The sequence below is a fragment of the Vipera berus genome (assembly GCF_964194415.1).
Source record: "Vipera berus genome assembly, chromosome: 16".
Taxonomy (NCBI): Eukaryota; Metazoa; Chordata; class Lepidosauria; order Squamata; family Viperidae; genus Vipera; species Vipera berus.
In genome coordinates this window covers 5,477,510-5,495,679 of record NC_138219.1, presented here as the reverse complement: position 1 = coordinate 5,495,679, position 18,170 = coordinate 5,477,510, and the positions used below count along the sequence as shown (strand labels likewise).

Sequence of the window (18,170 nt, the reverse complement as noted above, 5' to 3'; positions counted from 1 at the left end):
GCAGACAAGCGGTCCTTCCGAAGGGCTTCAGCAGACCGAGGTTTGCACTCTGCACGTGCCCAGGCTGCCCTGGGTGAGTCTTTTCTGCCCCAGCAGGCCTACAAAGACATCTTTTTGAAAAGTTGATAAAGTCGGGTCTGATTTTTACGATCTTTTTTTTTTAGCGTGTGCCACCGTTGTGAGGCAAATCGCTGCAGTCATTAAGTGAATCACGAGGTCGTTAAGCGAATCCGGCTTCTCCCATTGACTTTGCTTGTCGGAAGCCTGCTTGGGAAGGGGAATCGCACGAGCCCAGGATGCAACTGTCAAATACATACCTGTTGCCAAAGCGCCCAAATTTGGATCACGCAACTATGGGGATGCTGCGATGGTCGTAAGTACGAGGACCAAGCCGTAAGGTAACCTTTTTTCGAACCCTCTCTAAACCAGGGGTCTTCAGACATGGCCCTTTGATGACTTGTGGACTTCAACTCCCAGAATTCCTCAGCCAGGCAACAAGAATGCATTTATTGATAAACTCGGGTTAATGTTTAATAGGGCGGCGCTCGTGCCACAAGCGATACCTTTGCAAGCCAAGGAGGAACTGAGGCCGGGGGGAACCACGATTTTCTTTCTTTCTTTCTTTCTTTCTTTCTTTCTTTCTTTCTTTCTTTCTTTCTTTCTTTCTTTCTTTCTTTCCTTCCTTCCTTCCTTCCTTCCTTCCTTTTTTCTTTCTTTCCTTCTTTCTTTCTTTCTTTCTTTCTTTCTTTCTTTCTTTCTTTCTTTCTTTCTTTCTTTCTTTCTTTCTCTCCCTCTCCCTCTCCCTCTCCCTCTCCCTCTCCCTCTCCCTCTCTCTCTCCTGTCTTTCTGTCTGTCTGTCTTTCTCAATCCGAATTAACACGCGCCGGGGAAATCCGACTTGGCCGGGTCTCCGTTCCTCGCGCGCCCTCTGGCGGCCGCCACGGGATCTGCCCAGAAAGGAATACGGAAGTGGCGCCGGGCTGGAAAGCGAGCGGCGGGGGCGGCCAGGTCTGGGCTATGCGTGGCTTTTAGGGGCGGTGGGCGAGGATAGCAGCCCGGCCTTGGTGCTTCGGGGTCCCGGGAGGCGTCCCCGGGCCTCGGGGGTCTTCCCGGGCCGGGGGCTGCATTGCAAGGGCGAGCGCAGTGCTTGGAGATCCCCGGGGCGCCCGGATTTTGCGCTCGGGGAGCCCCCGAGCCTGGGAGGGGTCCAGAGAAGCGAGGAACGGCTCTGAAGCCGGGCAGGGGGCAAGGAGGTGTGTGCGTGGGGGGGAGACACCCTTGGGCTCCCCTATCGCCCCTTTGAGCCCTCCCCAAACCTGGGTTGCATTTGCTTGGGAAGCTTTGGGCGCCCGCGGGCGCCCCTGGCTCTTGCTGAACCCCGCGGGGCGCACGCGCGGACCTTCCGCGATCCACTCCCTCCCTTGCGCGATCCAGAATGAGTGGATGGTGCCTGCAAACAAATCCAAAACCAGATTAAAGTAGGACGGGTGTGTGTGTGTGTGTGTCTTCAAACTTGGCCCTTTGAAGACTTGTGGACGTGCCCGGCTGAGGAATTCTGGGAATTGAAGTCCACAAGTCATCAAAGGGCCAAGTTTGAAGACCCCCACCCCCACCCCGAAGTAGGACACAGCATGCTGGGAGGGACCACCAGTAGAGTAGACCACCCGATTGGGACCAAAGGGGGAGATGGAAAATTTGGCTTGCATGCCCTGCCATCGAATTGGGCTGGATCAGACCCAAACCGCGTACAGGTGGTACCCAGCTTAAGACCGCCATTGAGCCTCTCGTTTCTGTCGCTAAGCGGGACGGGTGGTCAAGCCCCCTTTTACGATCTTTTTGCCAAGCGGTTGTTCAGTGAATCACTGCAGCTGTCCAGTTAGGAACACGGTTGTTAAGCGGATCCGGCGTCCCCCATTGACGTTGCTTGTCGGAAGTTCGCCCCAAGGGACACGGCAACCGTCATAAATCTGAGCCAGTTGCCAGGGTGGCCCAATTTTGATCCCGTGGCCGCGGGGGAGGCTGCAACGGTCGTTAAGTGTGAAAAGTGGCCCTGAGTCACTCTATCCAGTGCTGTTGTAACCGGTCGCTAAACGAATGGATGTAAATCGAGAACCGTCCGTAGTGCTGAATTAGATTGTGTCGGTGACGGTACTTTGAGCAGGGACTGGCCGGCTTTTTTCCCATAAGAATATCTGATCTTTTTCATTTGTGCTTCCCAGGCTTCACTATGGGGTCACGAGGGGCAGAGAACTGGGCTGCCACCATTCAGGCTTTCCGCCTGTCCCCCACGGCGTTCCTCTTATCCCACGGGAGCGGAGAGACCTTTGGGGCCGACCTGTTGAATGACCTACGGAGCGAAAGGCTGGGGGAAGCAAGCAAGGTATTTGGGGGCTATTTAATTTCATTTTATTTTAACCTGTATATATTGTACTGTTTTAATTTGCCCTGTAAACCGCCCTGAGCCCCTCGGGAAAAGGGTGGTATATAAATCGAAATAAATAAATAAAATAAATAAATATGCACACCCTCCTTCTAGGGTACAAAAAGTAGTAGAGCAACTTTAAGGAGGGTGGACTTCAGCTCCCAGAATTAAGACCCTGGGCCAGCGTACTAGCTGGGGGATTCTGGGAGTTGAAGTCCACCCATCTTAAAATATGCTGGCTGGCGTTTTCTGGGAGTTGAAGTCCGCTTTTAAAATGTACTAGCTGGGAATTCTGGGAGTTGAAGTCCACTCATCTTAAAACATACTAGCTGGGAATTCTGGGTGTTGAAGTCCACTCATCTTAAAACATACTAGCTGGGAATTCTGGGTGTTGAAGTCCACTCATCTTAAAACATAGTAGCTGGGAATTCTGGGAGTTGAAGACCACTTCTCTTAAAGCATGCTAGCTAGCAATTTTGGGATTTGAAGTCCACCCATCTTAAAATATGCTGGCTGGCGTATTCTGGGAGTTGAAGTCCGCTTTTAAAATGTTCTAGCTGGGAATTCTGGGAGTTGAGGTCCACTCATATTAAAACATACTAGCTGGGGATTCTGGGTGTTGACGTCCGCTCATCTTAAAGCATGCTAGCTGGGAATTCTGGGTGTTGAAGTCCGCTCATCTTAAAGCATGCTAGCTGGGGAATTCTGGGAGTTGAAGTCCACTCATCTTAAAGCATGCTAGCTGGGGAATTCTGGGAGTTGAAGTCCACCCCTCTCGAAGCTGCTGAGGTTCAGGAATTGAGGCTCACCATTTTCTGGCTGCCTCCCCATTCCTTCACCCTCGTCCCCTGACAGCTCTTCTTCCTGTCTTGCAGCTCTCCATCCTGTCTCTGTTCTTGGAATATCCCACCCTGCTGTGCCCCGATGCCAAGACGGGTCGGGAAGCGGCAGCCTCCTTCCTCTCCCTCTTTGCCCAGCTGAATCTCTCTCCCAAACACGTCAGCCTCCGGTGTTCCCTGCTCTTCGCCGCAGAAACGGTCCTGGTGGCGACCGACAGCCTGGGCGAAGACTGCCCGACCTCGCACGAACTGCTATCTGTACTGCTCCATCTGGTGTCCGACCCGAATGACAGCCGCGGGGGAGTCGCCGAGCGGCCGATCCGTGCCGCGGCTTGCGAGTGCCTGCGAGAACTGGAGAGCTGCTACTCGGGGTTCCTGTTGCACCGGCTGGAGATCCTGCGCGCTCTGCAGCAGCAAGAGGTCGCGAGCGTCCATCAGGGCTACACCCTGCTGTACAGCGTGGCGTTGCGGAACGCCGTCCTCCTCCTGGCCCGGAGCGGACAAGGGTGCCTGGGGGACCTCCTGGCCAGCAACGGAGAGTTGATGTGGGAGGCTACGAAGGAAATTGGCAAGCTCTCGCCAGCGGGTCTTGACCAGCTGGTCCTCTTACCGTCCGCGGCAGACCTCAAGGAGTTGAAATTGGTGCTCTCGGCTCTTCTGGAGAGCAGTTACCTCTTAACCTCGGCGGCGCAGAGCCACCTGTTGTGCCACCTGGCTCAGGCGGTGAGCGTGGTGCGCACCCAGTCGCCGGTGATTTTCAAAGCCCAGCTGGCGCGTCTCTTCGGCACGGCCAGCGTGACTCTGGAACACGCCATCCTGCAGCTGAAATCGCTCTTCACCGACAGCCTCTTTACGGCCGAGGACGAGTCCTTCCTCCTGCGGCACCTGGTGGGGCTGGCGCAGCACCCAGCTCTCCCGGACGCCGTGAAGCTTTTCCACTTGGATTGTCTTTTGCACTTCCCCGAAAACCGGCCGCTGGTCTCGGGAACCGACGAACGGCTGCCCGTTCTGCTCACGCCGCGCGCAACCTCGGGTCTTTTCCCTGGCTTCTTCCAGGATCAGGGGACCGTCCTGGCCCGGATGAATTTACTGTGCCTCGTGTGCGTGGAGAACGAGGGGCCCAGTGCCGAACGTGGGGCGGGTTACCTCCTGGAGCACCTCCTGGGCCTTGGAGGCCTAGTGGCCCAAGACGGAGGATTGGACGCCACACGGCTTTTTTTCCAAGCAGCCTTCATTTTTGCCCAATATTTTGGCTCTCAGACCCAGCCCATGGCAGAACTCACCCGGTGCCTGCTGGGTCTCTACCGTCACAACCGCACCTTAGCCCCGAACATCATCAATCTGTTGGACGAGACGTGGAGAGTGGATGAGTCACGCTGGGCCAGGAGCCTCGCCCAGGCCCTGCAAGAATTTGTCGTGAGCATCCCCTTGCACGAGGAAGACCTGAGTTGGCATCTCAAGATCTTAGCCCGGCTGGCGAAGGAGAAGGAAGTTCCCCAAGCGAGCACCATGCAGTTCTTAGCTCGTCTGGTCGCCTCGGGGAAACTTGGGGACTGGTGCTCTGGCCAGATCCTTCTCAGCGTTTGCCGTAACCTGATGGTGTGCCATCCCTCGCCTGCCTTGTCCCAGCTGGCAGCCCTCCTGCATGCCATCTCCCTGGGCCACACAGATGTGGATGTCCAAGACCGGGCTGGCTTTTATTACACGCTACTCACCAACCTGTCCAGCGAAAAATTAAGATCCGTGCTGGTCCCCGAAGTTCCCGTCAAAGCTCGGTCACTCTCCTCGTCCATCGTTGCCGACAGCGAAAGCTTCGTAGCTGCATTGACGGTGCACCCGGTGGATCCGGCCCCTCTGAGGCTGCGGCGTGTCGAGATTACAGGGGACACCCCTGCAGTTCCTCCCGCCGAGCAGGAGGTGGACGGGCACTGCCAGTGGTTGCTGGCGGCCCGCTCTCCCTCGTGGCTCAGTTTGGCCTACCAGCTGGTCCACACAGGGCCTGGCACGCCTCCCTACGACCTGCTCCTCTGCGTGATGCTTCGATTCGCCTGCACCAGCCGGCATTACGAGCCGGTGCCCGAACACTGCATTCCGTGCCTTTCCGCGCATCGCCCATCCCCGACGGTGAGGCTGACGCTGCAGCCGCGTTGCCCGTACCCAACGCGGCTGAACGTTTCTGCCCTTTATACAACGCGAGACGGGTTGACGCGTTGGAGTCAGCTCGAACACCTGGACGTGTCCTTTGCCGATCTTTTCCTACCTCTGCCGGTCCCTGCCTGGTCTTCAGAGAAACTTCGCCAGCTTTTCGATGCGCTCTGGCAGTGCCTGCACCCCAACACCAAAGAGGCGCACGCCGAAAGTCTCACCGTGTGGCCCCTGCCACCCCAATCTTTAGAAGGCTTAGTGCGTGACCAATTTGGCAGGTATATCCTAGCTGAGCAAGCCGGCGAGTATAGGATCGCCCTGACTTTACCGCCTCGGGATCACATCCTCTTACAGGTGCGGAGTGTGGACGATTCAGCACGGGTCACCATTCGCACCGACAACTGGAAACTCTTGCCTTCGCTTAACCACTATTTGCAGAGTCTGGTGAAGGCCGGCTGACACTGCAACGCTCCTGTGAGTGAAGGGAGAGGTGACGGGGACAGGAGTCACTCCCTCGTGTTTTTGGGTGGAATGCTAAAATTCTCAGAAATGTTCCCAATAAAAAAATGTATGGTTTGCAACCCCAAAATTTGGATAGAGGAATATATTTGGGGAGGCCATGCATTTTGGCATTTTAAGACCTGTGGACTTCAACTCCCAGAATTCCGAGGGAGGATTTCTCCCTCCCTCTGACCCAGGGGTGGATCCCTGGCTGGGGTGGAGCGAACCACCGTGCTGGCTGAGGAATTCTGGGAGTTGAAGTCCACAAGTCATCAAAGGGCCAAGTTTGAAGACACCCCCCCTGCCCTTGACATCGGCAGAGGGGAACGGAGCGATGTGTAGGAGTCAACGCTACCCACTTAATTTGTGGCTTTGTGAGATAGCCCGATTCACACAACAGGCGAAGACCGTTGCTTAGTGTTGCTACCTCATGCTGAATCACAAGCCACCCGTTTCGCTGTCAGATTAATGCATTGGGCCAAATCAGGTTAAGCTTGGCCCCTTTTAAGACTAGTGGCTCCCTCCACCAGCAAAGAACTCTGGGAATTGAAGTCCGCTCATCTTAAAGCCAGCAAGGTTGAGAAACCCTGTGGATACAGGCGATCAGGAAATACCCGCGGTGGATATCCAGACACCTGCCGTAGCTGAATGTGATGCGTGCATCTTTCCCGTGACGAGTCTCACGGGTGCAAAGCTGTCACAGGTCCCTACAGGACCCCCAACAACCCCAGCTTTGGTTTCCTGGGGCGAAGAGCTGTGCAAAACCCCTTGCACAAGAGATGGGTCCCCTTTTTCTGCAATAGGGGGTGGGGAAAGACCCCAGAAAGAGTACAGAGAAGGGCAACAAAGATGACGGGGGGAATGGAGGCTAAAACCTACCATGAAGGATTGTGGGAACTGGGTATGCCTAGGCACGCTGGCTGAGGAATTCTGGGAGTTGAAGCCCACAAGTCATCAAAGGGCCAAGTTGGAAGACCACACACACACACACACACACACACACACACACACACACACACACAGGACTACTAATCCTTCCAGCTCTATTCTGATTGATTGACAGAACAATTAATCAGGGGAACCGCTTCCCTTCAGGAGTTGCGGATGCTCCAACACTGGAGGTTTTCAAGAAAAACAAAACACAAAACTGGACCATTGGTCTAGGATGGTCTAGGCCCGGTCCCCTGCTTGAGCAGAGGGTCAGACTAGAGGACCTTCAAGGTCCCTTCCAGCTCTGTTCTAATTGATTGATCTGACTGACAGAACAATCAGGGGAATCGCTTCCCTTCAGAAGTTGTGGCTGCTCCAACACTGGAGGTTTTGAAGGAAAAAAACCAACTGGACCATGGGCCTAGTATGGTCTCTAGGACAGGGGTAGGCAACCTCGGCTCTTTTATGACTCATGGACTTCAACTCCCAGAATTCCTGAGTCATGCTGACAAAGGAATTCTGGGAGTTGAAGTCCATGAGTCATAAAAGAGCCGAGGTTGCCTACCCCTGGTCTAGGGGAGACGGGGTGGTGGTGGTCTCCAACCTTGGCAACTTTTAAGACTTGCGGACTTCAACTCCCAGAATCCCCTAGCTAGCATGCTTTAAGAAGCCTGAACTTCAACTTCTAGAATCGCCCCTAGCCACCCTGGGGAAGTCCAGAGCTCTTAAAAGAGTGGCCAAGTTCGAAGAAGTCTAGATGATCTCCGAGGTCCCTTGGAGGTCTTAAAAGTTGCCAAGGTTGGGGACCCCTGGGCTAGTCTCTCCTGATTGAACAGGGGGTTGGACTGGAAGACCTCTGAGGCCCCTTCCAGCGCTGGGGGGGTCTCCGTTATCTTACTTTAAGGCTCCCTCCCTCCCACCTGGGGGGTGGATCCCTGGGCGAGGGTCTCCTCCTCCCTCCCACCCACCGGGGGGGTGGATCCGAGTGAGGATCTCCTCCTCCCTCCCTCCCACCTGGGGGGTGGATCCCTGGGCGAGGGTCTCCTCCTCCCACCTGGGGGGTGGATCCCTGGGCGAGGATCTCCTCCTCCCCCCCGGGGGTGGATCCCTGGGCGGGGCGGAGCCGGCGGGCAGCGGGCAGAAGGCGCGCGAGGCTGGCCATGGCCGGCGAGGACCGGAGCGGGGCGCGGCTGGCGCTGGCTTCGCTGCCGGGGGCGTCCCGGGAGCCGCTGCATCTGCTGCCCTGCTCCATCCAGCACGACGGACCCGCCGCCGTGGCGCGCTACTTTGCGCCCGCCCTCCGTCGCCATCCGGAGGCGCCAGACGGTAAGCACGCGCGGCCTGGCAGCCGAGTCCGGCCCGGGGCTGCGCAAGCTGCCATCCTGAACCCCGGTCCTCCCCCTCCCCTCCCCTCTCCTCCCTTCTTCCTTGCGCGCAAGGAGGGGACCAGCGCAGGGCGCGGAAAGATGCCGGGAAGGAGCCTTTTGCAAGCTGGCGCCCTCCGCTTTGGAGAGCAGGGCACCCAGCATTGCAACTCTTCCCCACTTCGGGATCAGAGTAGAGCTGGAAAGGGACCTTGGAGGTCGTCTAGTCCAGTCGTCTAGTCAAGCAGGAGACCCTAGACCAGGGGTAGGCAAGCTCGGCTCTTTTATGACTCATGGACTTCAGCTCCCAGAATTCCTGAGCCAGCTTGGCTGGCTCAGGAATTCTGGGAGTTGAAGTCCATGAGTCATAAAAGAGCCGAGCTTGCCTACCCCTGCCTGGCTCAGGAATTCTGGGAGTTGAAGTCCATGAGTCATAAAAGAGCCGAGCTTGCCTACCCCTGCCTGGCTCAGGAATTCTGGGAGTTGAAGTCCATGAGTCATAAAAGAGCCGAGCTTGCCTACCCCTGCCCTAGAGTATACCATTTTAGACAGGCGGCTTCTCCGTTCCCTTCTTCAAAGCCTCCAGCGGTGAAGCACCCACAACTTCTGGTGGCAGGCTGGTCCACTGGTTAATTGTCCTCCCTGTCAGGAAGTTTCTCCTTAGTTCCCAAGTTGCTTCTCTCCTCCATCAGTTTCCAACCGTTGTTTCTTGTCCTGCCTTCAGGTGCTTTGGAGAATAAATTGACCCCTCTCTTCTTTCTGGCAGTCCCCACCCAGTACAGCAGTGCTGCTATTCAGAGGGACTACAACTCCCATTCTGCCTGGCTGGTCGCCGAGGACAGAAAGGGTGCGATCCAGTATGAGAACGGGGACGCCAGCCCTTCTGAGAACCCACCTTGTGAATTTGGGGTTACTGTGTTGTGTGAATCAGACCTGGAAGTCTCCAAATTGGTTTTTCAAGCTGGAAGAGGGGTGGACTTCAACTCCCAGAGCGCTCCAGCCAGCAAATTCCGGGAGTTGGAAGTCCACCCATCTTCCGGCTGCCAAAGCTTGAGAAAACCTGGGTTACTGGGAGAAGCTTTCCTTTGTATGCAGGTTTTAAATTGAATCCTTGCCTGCTGTTTCAGAATTGAGGCCTCTTTTGTCCTTGAAACATTTGGGGTGTCTGTCAAATCCCTCCCCATTTGCCAGCCCATTGCATTTTTTAATAAGATGCAGGAGATGTTCATTGTCTCGCTGCAGAATCTGCTCCCTGGCTCAAAACCAACCCCCAGAATTTTTTCTTTTTAAAAAGGGGGGGGATCCCCACCCAAGATTTGGATCATCAGTTTCATCCCCATTTCAGAAGTATCCGTTAACCTGCAAAAGTGCAACCTGGCAGCTGTGTTCACACAGCGCAGTGAACAGATGACGGTTAATCTCGATTTATTTTTTGTTAGCTTTATTGGCTTTCGATTCTTCGTGTTTAGTGTGAATCCACTTGATTTTCATTTGGGAGAATTATAATTAGGAGGATAATACCTAATAATAATAGATAAAACACCCTATCGTGTTTTTTTTTTTGCAATTCAATTAGCATGCCTGCTATTTCTAGTTTGCTATTGATGTTTTGATTCAGTTCTTTCATTATTGTGGTTAGAGGGCTATGGTGGGGAGAGTGGAAATAAGGGGTCTTGTGAATGCAGCCACACCCTGCTTGATTTTCATCGCAGTGGTTTCTCTCCGCCCTGTCGCCCTCATCCAGGAGAGGCCTCCGTGTCCTTCCGTGGCCGAAGCCTGAAGGGCAAGGAAACCTGCCTTCCCGAAGGATACGTCGGATTAGTGCTGGAAGAAGCCAACTTAGGCCTAACATTGAAGGTTTGTTCCTGGAATGGTGTGTGGGGAAGACGAGGCAAAGAGACACTGCCAAGGGACGGTCAGATAAGAGACAGCTGAGCCCTCAGCTGCACAATGGATGGAGAAAAGAGACTCAGGAGGGACCTTCCCTATTTCTCAGGTTGTAAAAGGGGGAGGATGCGAATCTAGGAAAAGAGTTCAGAGCGCGCAGGTAGGTGGGAAAGACCTTGGGGGATGGAGCAAAGGGATTCTGCTTAGGAACGGTCAGATAAGAGTCAGCGTAGCCCTCGACTGTATAACGGGTGGGGAAAAGAAGACTCGGAAGGGACCCACCCTTAGTTCCTCAGGCTGTAAAAGGAGGAGAATATAAATCTATGGAAAGATTGGGAGATGGAGCAAAGAAACAGTCGGATAAGAGACAGCGTAGCCCTCAGCTGTGTAACAGGCAAGGTAAGAGGCTCAGAAGGGAACACCCCCAGTTTGTAAAGGAGACGGCGGGAGAATTGTAGTTTCGAACTTCCCAGCTTCTTTTAACGCAGCTTGACCGTGAGATAGAATTAGTTCCATCTACTTGTTATTCCTATCCTTAGGAATAACACTTCCATGCTGGCCTAGGGTGGAGACCTAGATCCAGCGCTCCCTGCCAACAGCACCCCCTTTTTCTGCTCCCTTGTACCCAGGAACGGGAAGTGAGTGTGAAAACAACGTTCGATTCCCTGACCGTGTGGAACCTGGAACAGGCACCAACGAACAGCGACGAGATCCTCATGGCTTTTGCTTGGCCGAAGATTGCTCAAGGGGTGAGTGTTGGGGTTGACTTCAGCGTCGAGAGAGGGAGGGGAGTCCTCCAGACTACAACTCCCAGAATTCCTTCAGACTCCCTGAGAATTCTGGGAATGGAAATCCACTCTGGCTGGAAGGCATTATGAACTAGCTCAGGGGTCTTCGAACCTGGCCCTTTTTACAACTCGTGGACTTCAAATCCCAGAATTCCTGAGCCAGCCACGCTGAGGAGAAAGGGAGAGGTTTCCATGCTGAGCCATGCCGGCTCAGGAATTCTGGGAGTTGAAGTCCACGAGTCATCAAAGAGCCAAGGTTGCCTACCCCTGTACTAGCTTAATGAAGGCTGGGTGCCTTCCAGCCAAAGTGGACTTCCACTCCCAGAAGTCTCAGGGAGACTGAAGGAATTCTGGGAGTTTGATCCAGAACTGTGAAACAGGATTGAGACAGAATCGAAAAAACAATTTCACAATCCATATAAAAGCCACGTGGGATTGTTTCCCCCCCCCCCCCCCCGGGTACAGGTAATGCAAACTGTAGCAACCTGCTTTAAAAATACAACACCAGAAGAGACAAAATGGATGCAGGAAACCAGCAGAGCAAAGGGTGAACTGTGATACTGAGGGCTAGAAACTTGATTTTAGTTTGAAGGCATTTGTCTACCGGGCATCTGCTAGATTTTCAGGTTGTTTTTTTTAACTTTTTGAGTCCAACCTTTTAGGATTATAGGAGTCCATTCCTGCTCCGAAGGTTGCAGGCAGTCCTCGACTTAACAGCAGAATTTGACTCTGAAATCCTGTTGCTAAGTGATGTGGTTTTTTTAAGGGAACCGTGCTTTGTTTTACAATGTTTTTTTTTTTTTTTGGTCGCAGCCGTGAAGCGAATGTGGCTTTCCCCATTGACTTTGCTTGCCTGAAGCCCCCTGAGTAAATTTGTCAATGGGGACCAGGAGACTGGGAGGCCTCTTGCCACATGCCTGAATTTTGAGGGGCTGCTGTGACAGTCGTAAGTGCGAGGACTGTCGTAAGTCCCTTATTTTATTTTCAGTGATGGAACTTCCCGGGGGTTAAAACGGTCGTAAGTCGAGGACTGCCAGTATGCATTTTGACACAAGCTAAGTAAGGCCACTGATTTTCTGTGTGTGTCTGCTTGCAGCTCCACGCGCCCGTGACCGATGATTGAGGAAGGCCACAGCGTTGTCTCAACTGGTCCTCGAGAAAATACGTTGTGCTCCGACTTAACAATGCGGACTTGGGTGGAAAAAAAACACGGAACAAACTTCAGCCCCTCTGCTGCGTTAAGAACGTCCCTTCACTTACTCCAGGGGTCTTCCAACTTGGCCCTTTGATGACTTGTGGACTTCAACTCCCAGAATTCCTCAGCCAGTCCAGTCATGAAAGGGGCCAGGTTGGTAGACCCCTGCCTCACTCCTTTTTCCTTCCAAACTAAATTTGCAATTTATAATATTGTACAGCCTCTGGGAAAAACTGCAGCTTCCCATGGATCTTGGACTGTTTTTTAATTATTTTAGGGGTTATTTTTTTTTCTTTTTCGCTTCCGAGGGTTTGATTCCCACAGTGGTTTGAGCGCTTCTTGTTTCCAACTGAAGTCGAACAAGATATTTAAAATTTTGGTGCCAGCCGGGTGCTCCTAGTACTGCTAGCATTTTAAAAAGATAATAATAAAAACTTTCATCATTTCAAAACTAGTGGTGGGTGCTCTGACTTTGAGCTCTACAGTCAACTCTTTTCAGGCCCAGAATGGGGAGAGGGAGGCAGCCAAAACCCCTTTCCCCAACTTTTTATGAGAAATTAGCATCGCCACGTGGCTCTTTCGTTTTGTAACGTTAAAAGTTCTTCCTTGGAAATTTTGAGATTTTCATTGCAATTCAGGAGGAAAAAAAACCCCTCTGCTTTGCAAATCCGTTTTCTTTGGATCCTTCCTCCATGCCAAGAAAGAAAAGGCAGGGGAAGGAAAGGAAGGAAGGAAGGAAGGGACAAAGGAAAGAAGAGAGGTAAGAATAGAAAAGGAAGAAGGGGAGGGGAAGAAGGAAAATAAAACGGAGAAATAAAGAATGAAAGAAGGCAGAAGGAAAGAGGAAAAAGGGAGAGAATTGGAAAGGAGGGAAAAAAGGAGAGAAAGAAAAGGGGGAAGAGAAAGGAAAAAAATACAGAAATAAATACAAAACAAGGGGGTCTCTCACTTACAAAAAAAAAGACTTTGTTCATTTATTCCGATCAAAGACATCGGGTGAGTTGTGGATGGCTTTGCGCGTCTCTTCGGCGCTCTGGGATTTCCCCCCCCCCAATGAAGAGGCCTATAGGACAGACGCCGTCTCTTCTGAGCTAGAGATGTGGGTGGGGGGGCTCCTGCCTTGTCCCCCCTCCAGAGTTCTGCCCCATAGCATTGTATCCCCCCCACCCACACACACCCCAGAATCAGCTGCTGGAAGGCATCCGTTCTCCGGCCACTCCGAAGGAGCACCACACAATCCGCTCTCCTCCCCTGGGACTCAGGAGGTTGGGGGGGGCATTCAGGAATGTCTGAACATATATATATATATCTATATCTGTATATATATCTCTCTCTCCAAGCAGGGCGAGCACAATCCGAGTGTGCTTTTCAGCTACTGTACACGAAGACTTGCGGAGTCCTCTCTCGAAAAGGCCATCCAGGAGGCGCAGGGCTGCTCAGAGTCCTGGGTGGGTGGGCGGGTGGGTGGGCTCAGCCTGATCCTGCTGTACACCGAGGTCTGGGGAAGTTCCCCCCCCCCCGCTTCCTCCCCTTTGTCAAGTCTTCGGAGATCACCACTTCCCCCTCTTGCTCCAGTCCTTTGGGGTGAAATGTAAACACTTGGAATCGATGCGCAGGATTCGTTTCAACATCGCCCGCTCGTGCCCGTCCACAATGTCCTCGGAGAGGGTTAAAATATATTGGCCCTGGGGAACGGAGAAGACAAGAGAGTGGGAAGGGGCCTGGGAGGCCTTCTAGTCTGACCCGGTGCTCAAGCAGGCAACCCTAGGCCATTTCAGACAAAATGGCTGTCCAGTGGAAACCACCCTTGTTGGAGCACCCAAAGTTTCTGGTGGCAAGCTGTTCCACTGGTTAATTGTTCTCCCTGTCAGGAAATTCCTTCTTAATTCCAGGTTGCTTCTCTCCTTGATTAGTTTCCATCCCTCATTTCTTGTCCTGCCTTCTGGAGCTTTGGAGAATAAATTGACACCACCCCCCCTCTTCTTTGGGGCAGCCCCTCAAATATTTCGACACTGCTATCCCGTCCTCCCCAGTCCTCCTTTTCCCTAAACTAGACATTCCCAATTCCTGAAACCGTTCTTAGCCTCCAGTCCCCACATCATCTTGGTTGCCCTTCTCTGACTAGCGTTCTAGGTTTTCATGACACACACAGGTAGTCCTCAATTTACGGCCACTGTTGAGCCCAACCCTTCCTGTTGCCAAGCAAGACAGTGGTGCGTTTCGTCCCTTTTTTGCGACCTTTCTTGCCACAGGTAATGGAATCACTGCGGTTGTAAAGCGAGTCACACGGCTGTTAAGTGAACCCGGCTTGCCCCGTGGACTTCGCTTGCCGGAAGGTCGCCAAAGGGGATCACTTGACCCCGGGCTGCTGCGACCGTCATAAATAGGAGTTGCCATATTTATGGGGACGCTGCAACGGTCGTATGTGTGGGAAACGGTCGTAAGTCACTTTTTTCAGGGCTGTTTCTAACTTTGAACGGTCGCTAAATGAGCGGATGTAACTCAAGGGCTACTTGGGTTATTATTATTAACGTTACTTGGCCTGCTGCAAAAAAAAAATGGGATTTGTTTTATCGTTTACAAAAAAAAAGTAAAAGCAAAAAGGGATGCTAAGCTTCCCATACCTCGAGCAAGGTCAGTCCTCGCCCATCGTTAAACCTTTTCTGGAAAAATTTAGCCAACTCCCCACTTTGCATCCTCTCAAAACGGCAAAGGAACACCGACATGGGGATTTTTCTTGCTTCTCCGCAAACTGTGATAAAGGCCTCTGGAGCGGGGCATTTACCTTATAATAATTGATGAGATTCAGATATTGAAGCGTAGAGATGACGTCTTCTTTTTTGATGCTCGTGATTTCGCTGATCTCGCTGGAAAAGATGGGTGGGGGGGTATATATATATATACTTTGCCATATATATATAGGGCTTTTTTTGTCATAGAACGTTCAGAACGGAGTTCCGGCACCTTTTTTAGATGGAACCTTGTAGGGTAGGCAAGGCGGGTTGTATGACATGTGTGAGTTCCGGCACCTTTTTCTTTTACAAAAAAAGCACTGCATATATATATATATATTTGGGGCAAAGTGCCTTTTTCCCATTCACAAATGGGAGAAGGCAAAGTAAAACATGGTGGTTTGTGTTTTTTTTTTGCCCAATCCGCAACAAGAAAGAAAAAAAATATATCACACAGCTGAACGGATAGAACAGAATGAATAGGATCATCCCAAAGTGGGAAGGGGCTCAACAGAGGTCATCCAGTCCAACCCCTCCCTTCGGTTATTTCATCCCTGCCTTATGCGCCCCCCCCCAAAAAAAACCACAATTTGCCAACAAGTCAGTGGGAAGCCCTCGTACATGAAAAAAATGCCTATCGACAAATGTCGCCCTCGGTTTTTGGGGATTAAAACCCTCCCTTTTGCCCTCACTTGATGGTGATCTGTGGACGCTCGCCGTTCTCCAGTTTGAGGTTCATCAGGATCTCCAGGATGGTCTGGGACCAGTAGCTGCGGTACGACAACAGCCCCAGATCCGAGAGGGGTTTTTCGGGCGTGCCCGTCTTTCCTTCCACCTTGGACAGCTCGTAACCTGGAGAGGAAAGAACAAAACCTAGTGAGGTGAGAACTGCCCGGGATTTTAAGAAAGCCACCCGGGAGCAACAGAAGGAATTCTGGGAGTTGAAGTCCACGAGTTATCAAAGGGCCAAGTTGGAAGACCCCGGCACTAAATTGAAGACTACAGTTCCTTCGAAACAGGAAAGGTGACTTACTGAATTCAATCAGCAGCTTGCCATAACCCCGTCTTTGGTAAGGGGGTAATGTCAGAATGCACGCCACATTATAATCTTCGGTGGATTCCTTTTCCTGCAAGGGAGAACGAGACAAACGGGAGTGTGAGGCTTGGGCCCTTCCCGTTCCGAGCTTGCCAAGATTTTTGGCCAAACACAGATCAGCTTGGAAGCCAAAATCCCGGGCTTTTATTGTATAAAGTGTTTCCAATAAGAGACTACTTCCAAGTCCTGGCGATTTGATCAGGAACCAAATTAGCCAGCTTAGTCGAGTGTTGGAAGGCGCCAGGTTAGAAGCTAGGAGACAGAGTTCTAGTTCCACTTTAGGCATGAAAAGCAGCTGGGTGACTTTGGCTCAAATCACCAGGAGACGGTGAGTTCTAGTCCTGCTGTAGCCATGCAAGCTGGCTGGGTGACTTTGGGCCAATCGCCAAGAGACGGTGAGCTCTAGTCCCACCTTGGTGGCTGGGTGACTTTGGGCCAATCGCCAGGAGACGGTGAGCTCTAGTCCCACCTTGGTGGCTGGGTGACTTTGGGCCAATCGCCAAGAGACGGTGAGCTCTAGTCCCACCTTGGTGGCTGGGGGTGACTTTGGGCCAATCGCCAGGAGACAACGAGTTCTAGTCCCGCCATAGGCCTGAAAAGCACCTGGGTGACTCTGGCCCATCACCAGGAGACAGTGAGTTCTAGTCCCGCCTTAGCCATAAAAGCCAGCTGGGTGACTTTGGGCCAGTCCCTCTCTCATACCCCAACCCACCTCACAGGGTTATCGTCATTTGTGTTTGCCACCTTGAGTTAATTATAAAGTCATAAAGGCGAGATATAAATCAACAAATACATCTGTGAATCACCCAGCATTTAGCACTGGTTAACTTTCGGTCTTGCTTTAAATCCAAGTTTCTAGCCCTTAGGACTGCAATGCCATTCTTCAGCTCCCGAATGCAATGCTGAGTTGGAGGACCCCTGCCTTCCTACCCCCTTAAATAATTCCCTTCCATCCCTGTCTTTTCGGCGTGGATTCCGCCACCTAAAAAACTGGGAACACCCCAAATTTTGGAGACGAGCCACGACGCACCTTGGAGAAATAGCCGACGATGTGGAAGCCTTTGCTGTCGTATTCGGTCATGACGTAAAAAAGAAAAGGATCTGTGTCGTAATAGAGGGTTTTGTGATCGAGGAAGCATTTAGCCAGAAGGCAAAGATTTTGAGAATAACTCTGGAAGAGGAAAGGAAAGACCCAAAGGGTGAACCCACTGTGGAAGTTAGGATCAGTTAGGAAAATGGGGGCATCTGGGACTCGCCTAAGGCAGGGGTAGGCAACCTTGGCTCTTTTATAACTGGTGGACTTCAAACTCCCAGAATTCCTGAGCCAGCATGGCTCAGCTTGGAAACCTTTCCCTTTCCCCTCAGCGTGGCTGGCTCAGGAATTCTGGGAGTTGAAGTCCACGAGTCATAAAAGAGCCATAGGTCCCCCATGCCGGCTCAGGAATTCTGGGAGTTGAAGTCCACGAGTCCTAAAGGAGCCATAGGTCCCCCATGCCGGCTCAGGAATTGTGGGAGTTGAAGTCCACCCGTCACAAAAGGGCCAGGTTTGAAGGCCCCTGCAGTAAGGATCTTTTTCTTGCCTTGTTCTTCCGGCCGTCAATCTCGAAGAAAGAGATGGTTCCTTTGCGGTAGATTTCGTTGCCTGGTGGGTGCCTTAAGTCACACTTCATCTACAAGAGAAGAAAAGCACAGAGTTGGGTATCTTTCTCACCAAGGAATGCTTGTTCAATGAGGACTAGCGGAATGGGGGAGGAAGGGCCCTTACCAGGTGCCGCTGGAGGCACTTAAGGCTCTTGACATACTTAAGGCAGAATTCGCAGAGGTAGACGACGGGAAGGGCGGTGAGCTCCTGCGGGTAGGGCGAAAAGTACCAGGGCTTCAGGCGGTGGCGCCCCAGTTCGATGCATTCGATGTTCTTCATGCGGGTGACGATGTCGTCGTGGCTGCGGTCGGAGACCAAGCTGCCCGTCATGCGGGGCGCCGAGGGGATCCCGTCCGAGCTGTCCTGGGAATCCTGCTTGCGAGAATCAAAAGGGGGGGACCGTCCGGGATGGGAGAAGAGGACGACGCCTGTTCCCTTCCCCGGCCGGCACCCCAGACGAGCACCCCTAACTTCCCGGCCCTGATGTGTACCTCATCTGTTCCAAGACAGTTGGATTTCCGCTTCCGGCCCGGCTGGGCGGCCACAGCTCGGCGGGCGGAGCCATTCTGCAAAAAGAGAGGGGAGGGAGGCAAAGAGGGCATTGCAAGTGGTCCTCGGCTTACAACCAT

The 18,170-nt window shown here is 52.6% G+C and overlaps 3 protein-coding genes across 7 annotated transcripts in view; 2 read left to right on the top strand and 1 right to left on the bottom strand.

Annotated features, from left to right (window-relative positions):
* The first annotated feature begins 508 nt into the window (after positions 1-508).
* Positions 509-10,748, top strand: AP5B1 (adaptor related protein complex 5 subunit beta 1). 2 transcript variants are annotated; one of them, XM_081340987.1, is made up of 5 exons: positions 509-1,253; positions 2,220-2,380; positions 3,298-5,880; positions 9,946-10,058; positions 10,718-10,748. In XM_081340987.1, the coding sequence occupies exons 2-3, from the start codon at positions 2,228-2,230 to the stop codon at positions 5,863-5,865; spliced, it is 2,721 nt and encodes a 906-aa protein (XP_081197113.1). In that variant the 5' UTR covers positions 509-1,253; positions 2,220-2,227; the 3' UTR covers positions 5,866-5,880; positions 9,946-10,058; positions 10,718-10,748. The 2 variants fall into 2 exon arrangements, with proteins under 2 accessions (XP_081197113.1, XP_081197114.1); XM_081340988.1 differs by having other exon boundaries at positions 961-1,008.
* Positions 7,998-11,999, top strand: RNASEH2C (ribonuclease H2 subunit C; the record flags this gene model as incomplete). The annotated part of the gene is made up of 5 exons (XM_081341048.1): positions 7,998-8,163; positions 8,968-9,048; positions 9,946-10,058; positions 10,718-10,837; positions 11,973-11,999. 5 exons carry the CDS (start codon positions 7,998-8,000, stop codon positions 11,997-11,999), a joined length of 507 nt encoding a protein of 168 aa, XP_081197174.1.
* Positions 12,000-13,012: 1,013 nt separating this feature from the next.
* KAT5 (lysine acetyltransferase 5) overlaps positions 13,013-18,170 on the bottom strand; it is an 11,006-nt gene continuing 5,848 nt past the window's right edge. For 2 of the 4 annotated variants that reach the window (XM_081340998.1, XM_081341000.1), the window contains 8 exons: positions 18,033-18,107; positions 17,665-17,916; positions 17,480-17,569; positions 16,930-17,070; positions 15,837-15,930; positions 15,496-15,655; positions 14,857-14,938; positions 13,013-13,756 (listed from right to left, as the gene is read on the bottom strand). In XM_081340998.1, coding sequence (XP_081197124.1) covers positions 13,622-13,756; positions 14,857-14,938; positions 15,496-15,655; positions 15,837-15,930; positions 16,930-17,070; positions 17,480-17,569; positions 17,665-17,916; positions 18,033-18,107 — 1,029 coding nt within the window. In that variant the 3' untranslated portion in view covers positions 13,013-13,621. The remainder of the gene's footprint in view (positions 13,757-14,856; positions 14,939-15,495; positions 15,656-15,836; positions 15,931-16,929; positions 17,071-17,479; positions 17,570-17,664; positions 17,917-18,032; positions 18,108-18,170) is intronic. The other 2 variants (XM_081340999.1, XM_081341001.1) reach the window with 1 other exon arrangement.